This window comes from Octopus bimaculoides, chromosome 18 (assembly GCF_001194135.2).
Source record: "Octopus bimaculoides isolate UCB-OBI-ISO-001 chromosome 18, ASM119413v2, whole genome shotgun sequence".
Taxonomy (NCBI): Eukaryota; Metazoa; Mollusca; class Cephalopoda; order Octopoda; family Octopodidae; genus Octopus; species Octopus bimaculoides.
The window spans coordinates 54,682,528-54,689,292 of record NC_068998.1 but is presented as its reverse complement, the minus strand read 5'-3'; the positions used below and the strand labels follow the sequence as shown (position 1 = coordinate 54,689,292).

Sequence of the window (6,765 nt, the reverse complement as noted above, 5' to 3'; positions counted from 1 at the left end):
AGAGAGAGAGAGAGAGAGAGAGAGAGAGAGAGAGAGAGAGAGAGATTTGTTTTCATTAACTACGGATAATATTTTCTAAACCTGTGATAACATAATCTCAATATGTTGTACATACAGTAGTGTGAAACGGACTATCAGGCTGGCAACCAGACCAGCAGCTGTACAAAATAAATACATTGGCATCAGCAGTGGCAAGGCCATCATCATCATCACCATCATCTATGATAAAGGCAAGTTCTTCACTGAGCTGAGAGTAGGTCCTACTGTTACTCTCTTTCACCAGCCTTCAACATTAATCTACCTCAGTGTTTTCTACTTTTTGCCATTTTTGTCACTGTTTCACACCAGACCAGTTTAGATCAGGCAGGGCTATGATCAGAGATATTATAATTGCAATTTCACATAATATGGAAGACTATATTATCTGATGTGCCTTCCCTTTACTTGCCCTTTCTTTTTCAAGTGTGATTTGGCTGCTATTTCTAGCATGCTGAGTGACTACATAAAGACTCTACCATTTAGCTCAATTTGGTAAAAAGATGAGAAGCTAGTATTTATTACTCTGGACTTTTTTATCAGGGTAATCCTTCGTTAATGGTAAACAAAATATTAACGATCTATCCTCAATAATTAGTAAGACCAAAATTTTTTAATTTTTGGTTTTACAAACTTTACTGACAATTATGCTTATAAATCAAATCGATGATAAATTAGATTTTTAGAACATTCAGGTGAAAAACAAGTAATTTCTTGAAAAGAATATTTAGATTAACTTGAGCAATTAAATTTTAAAGAATAATAAATTAAACTAAGAGGCAACATTAAAATTATTTGTTTTTTCATAATTGCTTTGTTAAAAACACACAGATTATTTTATTATCGTTTAACAATTCACCGGAAGTTGCAGGTTAAAAAAAAAAGAATTTAAATTACTAGTTTTATTGAAAACAAATTTTCAAAGAAGAGATTGGGTTAAAGAACTGATTTCATCATAATGAATTAATGATTAATTAAACAGTGATGTTAACCTGTTGAGTCACTGGGATACCATGAACAATTTGTTCATTAAAGTTTATCGAAAGCAAAACAGCTGGTGGAACCCAGCATTTTCACCGAGCTTTACTCATAGCAACTGTTGAACAATACTTTAAAAAATATAGGAAATAATTAAAAATATAACAAAATCCTATTAGCACAAACTTCAGGAAACAGTTGCAACACTGACCACCATCATCGTTATCCTCACCACCACTAATATTGAAGTTGAGGGAACTCCTTTTCTAGAAGAATAATTCTAATACAATTTGCTAGAAGTAAGAGCAAAATCTCTCTCAAATCACATCCTATTGTCTTTATAATCTTTAAAGAAGGAAAAACATTGGAAAATGTAGTCAAAAATACGGCATATCTGCAAATTGGAAAACAAGATGGCTAACGCCTTGAATAAGAGGTCTGCGCCATAAAGATTGACCCAGGCTAAACACAAACAACAACCCCTTGCTTGTCATCCAGCCACTACTCTCATCACCAGTTTTATGCCTATTTTCCAGACTAGCTGGATAAGTCTACCCTCAATAGCATCTCTTCTTCACTCATCTTCATTCTGTGTAATCTTTTTGCTGGGCAGACAACCTATCAATATACACCATCATATAGACAAACATCACTCCGTACTTAGCTTTCAGCACATCATCTGCTTGTTCTGTCCATGTGTCACTGAGATGCAGCATCATACATGGTACACAGGCTTAATCCTGTAATGCCTAAATTATCAATATACAGAGAAAAACAAATTATTTATTGGTGTTTTTTAATTTATTTAAGAGTATGGAGTATGATTGATGTAAAACATTGAGTTTTATTACAGATCTATGTATATAAATTCTTCAACTAGTGAATAATTTCATAGCAACACTGACCAAATATTACAATTGTTTGCATGCAATAAATGTTGTTCAACTGCAAATAATTACAAACTATCAATTTTGTCCTTTTCTTCCAATAAGAGTAGACTATTTGAAGCATCAAGAATTATTAACAATATGCATGTATGCTGGGCAAGAAGGTATAACGAGATGAAGTGACTTCCCCACATAACATCCAGCATACTGTAAGCAATTTTTTGTTAGTTTGAGTTAACATTTTGTGGTAATTTGGTTTGTTAAGCAATATTTTATAATTAGTAATAATTATTGTGCCTCATAGATTTATGCTCATTCATCTCCCTACCCTACAACACCCAGTCTCCCATTCGTAATGGGCCTGCAATAGATGCAGGACAGTTCTTCTGATACATTTAAAATAAAATTTAAAAAAACACACATTTTATAGACCAATAAATATAGTAAATTTTTATTTGTGCAGTCAGAAAATGAAAATTAATTACCTGTAATAACCAATTTGACAGCTGATGTATTTCCATAAAGGTCAAGCAGGAACCACAATTGGAGGTGTGTTGGAATTCCATTCAGCAGAACACCGATGTAGTGATTGTTGACAAACAGTTGAAGCTCTCCCATGGAATTCACATAAAATGTTATGATGTGATAAGAAACAGCAAACTTTTCGTTCACTAAACGTGCCCAATATCCTTCCTGTTTAACAAGATCAGGATAAAGGTAACGTGGTAATGTGTGTTGTTCAAGAAAACACTGTGGGTCATTAGATGTAACTCCTATTCGTAAAGCCCCTTTCCAAGTCGTAATGCAAGTCATCTGGAGAGAAATCCGAACACCAATTTTCAGAGGTTGGTCACCAAATACAATACCATCACAGAAGTGCTTTTCATCTCGGTTGGCATGTAGCCGATTGTTGGACAAAGTGACAGCTGATCCATGCACATGATGAAATCGCATGGTCACTGATCAGCCTCACTCTTAAATGTTTCTTTCTCATATATTTATGTTAAACAGTTGCACAGTTAGCATTGTAAGACACCAGAGAATAGCTTCACTTTTTCCTACAACAAATTACAAAATATATGTTAGGCTCAAAATTAATTCAACACAACACATTTTATACAACAATCACAATTATTAAACCTTATATATCTTCCTCTCCCAGGTTTTGTTGGTTTTCAGTTGTCTTTGATGCTTCTTTAAATTTGCTTTTTTCCTAGGATGGAGTATTGGCCCCTACTCAAACCATTTTTACCTCTGGGAAGAGGAGGTCCATATTATCCTTTGACTTGTCCAGCATGGGAGGCCCTATAAGGAGCTTGTATTCTAGTAGTATAGCTCTCTGGGTCACTGAGGCATACAAGCCACCACACCACACCATTTTACTACTAAAAACAAAAAAATGGAAAACAAGTGGAAAGCTGCCGAAAATTGTTGGGTAGGGGCTTAATCTGACCGAATCAACCCCTGAAAAATCAATACTGGAAGGATTTTAACTTGTAAAGTTAAGCAGCTGAACTAAATGCTACACAGGCATTTAGTGTTGCCAACATGAAACTCTTTGGCAGAAGAGAAATTAAATAAAAACACTTGTTCTATCACGAGTTAGGTAAACAGCTTCCTCCATTCATTTATCCACCAAACAGTGTGTTATGTTCTTCAATATAGTTGTTATGTTTTATTGAGCAAGTGTGTGTGTGTGTGCGTGTGTGTGAATGTGCATGCACACACACACTGCTATCATTCCTATACACATTCTTTTCAAGTAAAGTTTTATGTGGTACAATTTCACTTGCAAATTATTTCACAGTATAATCAAACACACTTGTGATCCTACAAAGAAATTGCTAACAGTATAGACATAAAGCAATTTCCTTACATGTATGTGAGTGTGTGTGTGTTTGTTTATGTATGTGTGTAGATTATATATATATATATATATATATATATATTATATATATAGACCTCTTTTCATGATAAAATGGTTCTTCAAATAACTACTAGCATCTTCAAACCTGGCAGTTTATTATCAAAGACTACTTCAAGAATCAGCATTATTCCAGAATACTTCCATTCTTCATAGCTTACATTTCATTTTCAAGATCTGTTATACAGAAAACAAATAATCAATGATATTCAAGAAATACCACACACACACACACACACACACACATACACACACATGCAGATATACATGTGCATAGCCTCCATGTCTATTTGTTAGTTTAATATAGTTTCCAAACTGCTTATTCAAGCTTAGAAAGGAATCAGTTGAATGAAATTGTGAAATAAGAAAAAAACTGGGGAGGGTAAATTCAATTCTAGATGGATGTCTCCAATGTCATGACACTAGTACTTCAGTTCTGTGCATTAAAAGTACCACTGCAACAACAAGTCCAAATAAGGCAACATGTAGCTAGCTGATGGGGTTAGCAACACATTGAAGAAGGGTTAGCAACTTATTGATCCGCAAAGCACAAACCAACAGCCATGTTGGCAGTTGAACAGCTGCAAAACATTAAAATTCTTTAAACATTGTATTATCACATAGATGAGGCTGCTGGATAAAAATCAACCGAACGTCAGATTAAGGGGAGGGGAAATGTTGTGTCCCTTCTCTTGATATCCGAAGCTCCAATCCAAACTGAAATTAACTTTATCCGTAACCCCATCTCCAATATCAATAAAACATGGAAAAATATCAGAAGTAAATGGAGGATTTAATTCTATCTTTCACTTGTTTCAGTCATTGGACAGCGGCCATGCTGGGGTACTGCCTTGAAGGGTTTAGCTGAACACATCAACCCCAGGACTTATTTTGTAAATCTGGTACTTATTCTATTGGCCTCTTTTGCCAAACTGCTAAGTTATGAAGACCACAAAGCAACACTGGTTGTCAAGTGGTGGGGTGGCGGATCAAACAGAGGCACACACACACCCACACATTAATGTTTGTTTTTATGTTACAAATATAAAACAATTTTGTTAAATTGAAAGATCACTCAACACATTTGGTAGAGAACACTGCAATACTCATCAACAGAACAGCCGCAGCCTATTTGGGCTACCATCTTCTACAGGTCGACATTACAACATCCATTAGTAAAATTCTCTTCAATGGAACCAAAGTTCTGTCTTCCAAATGGAATTCTGTTTCTAGTACAGATAAATGTCAATTTGACCATTTGGGTCACCATTATCTTCTCTCTCTCTCCCCATCGCAGTAACCACATATTTCTGCTACACTCACCTGTCTCTATCCCTTTACCATATTCTAACCACTGAGCCATTTACCTTCAGCTGGCAGTGAAGGAACATGGCTCAGTGATTTCTGCTGAAATCGCTCTCCAAAATGGTAGAATTGCTGACATAAAACTGATTCCAAATGTGATAGATGAGCATCTGATAAAAGCATCACAAGCCATGTTATCTTTGGCAGGTTTGTGTCAAACATCATAATTTTAGAGTGATAATCATACAGAGCAACGAAGAATATCATCCTTCCATTTTTACCTCTGCCTTTGAGGTTAAATACGAATGAGATGGCTTACTGAACAATGAGTAATATAGAATAGCATCAAAGTAGAAAATGTCTGTCGTTTCCTGAAGCATTTTGCAAAAGCCATGGCCTCCTTTTCAACAAAAGATTTTGCTTAGAGCAAACAAGAGTTCTGGAGAAGTGACAGGTTTATTACACTTGTGAAAAAACAGCCAAAATTATAGTTTGAGAAACCTGTTTCAACATGTCGTGGAAGTTTGGGAAAGAGAGAGAGAGAGATTAGCAATTGAAGTTTTAAACAGATTAATGTCTTTCGATGTCTCTTCTGCAATGGTAAAGCAGTATTTAGTAAGAGCTGAATTAGTTCTGAGAAAGGAGATACCTATCAAGATTGATAACTAAACAAACCTACAAGTTGAAGTTACTTAGTATTCCAGACATCAGGAAATCAATGAGGGGAGGGGGAGGGTCTCAATCTTTCTGGGTCAAGTTGCAAAGAATTATTTTCTATTTTGTATCCAAGGAAACAAATGGATGTTTCAGTCAAGATCCTACTGAACTTCTCGGTAGTTTTGCTAATGGCGGTAACATCGAGACAGGCTGGACTCTTTTGATATCATTGTTGGTAATTACACCATCCATCACTCTTAGAAAACTGCTTATGGAACAAGTCACACGAAAGGGTAAGCATCCACCGGCTTGATTTGCAATGTGTATATATATATATATCATATATAATTTGTATATATACATCATATATAATTTGTATATATACATCATTGTATGCTGCTTTCAGAATCAGTTTACTGTTGAATTCGTTGTAGAAAATAAAATGCAGGAGATCTTGATTTTCAGTATAAGGGAAAAGATGTGCATCTGGAGAGCAAAAAGCAATTTGTTATTTGTGAAAAGTCAATAACCAGTTTACCACTTGTTTCTTGCAGCTACCAATGGCACTTGCCATGGAGTGAGTGACAGCTCAGTGATAATGTCATGAAGAAATACAAATAATTACAGAGGCATCAAGCTGTTAGATCAGGTTATGAAAGTTACAGAGAGGGTCATAGCCCAACTAATTAGGGAGCGAATCAATTTAGATGAGATGCAGTTTGGGTTCATGCCAGGTAAAAGCACTACTGATGCCTTATTTCTAGTGAGACAGTTGCAGGAGAAATACCTAGCTAAGGATAAACCTCTGTACCTGGCTTTCGTTGACATGGAGAAAGCCTTTGACAGGGTCCCCCGATCCCTTATCTGGTGGTCAATGAGGAAACTTGGGATAGAAGAATGGTTAGTGAGAGCTGTGCGAGCCATGTACAGAGATGCTGCCAGTAAGGTGAGGGTTGGAAATGAGTACAGCAATGAATT

At 35.7% G+C, this 6,765-nt stretch overlaps 1 protein-coding gene across 1 annotated transcript in view; it reads right to left on the bottom strand.

Moving 5' to 3' along the window:
• Positions 1-6,765, bottom strand: part of LOC106875913 (uncharacterized) — a 57,678-nt gene that overhangs the window by 45,307 nt on the left and 5,606 nt on the right. The window contains exon 2 of the mRNA XM_052974355.1: positions 2,387-2,959. Within this exon, the coding sequence (XP_052830315.1) occupies positions 2,387-2,855 (469 nt within the window). The 5' untranslated portion in view covers positions 2,856-2,959. The remainder of the gene's footprint in view (positions 1-2,386; positions 2,960-6,765) is intronic.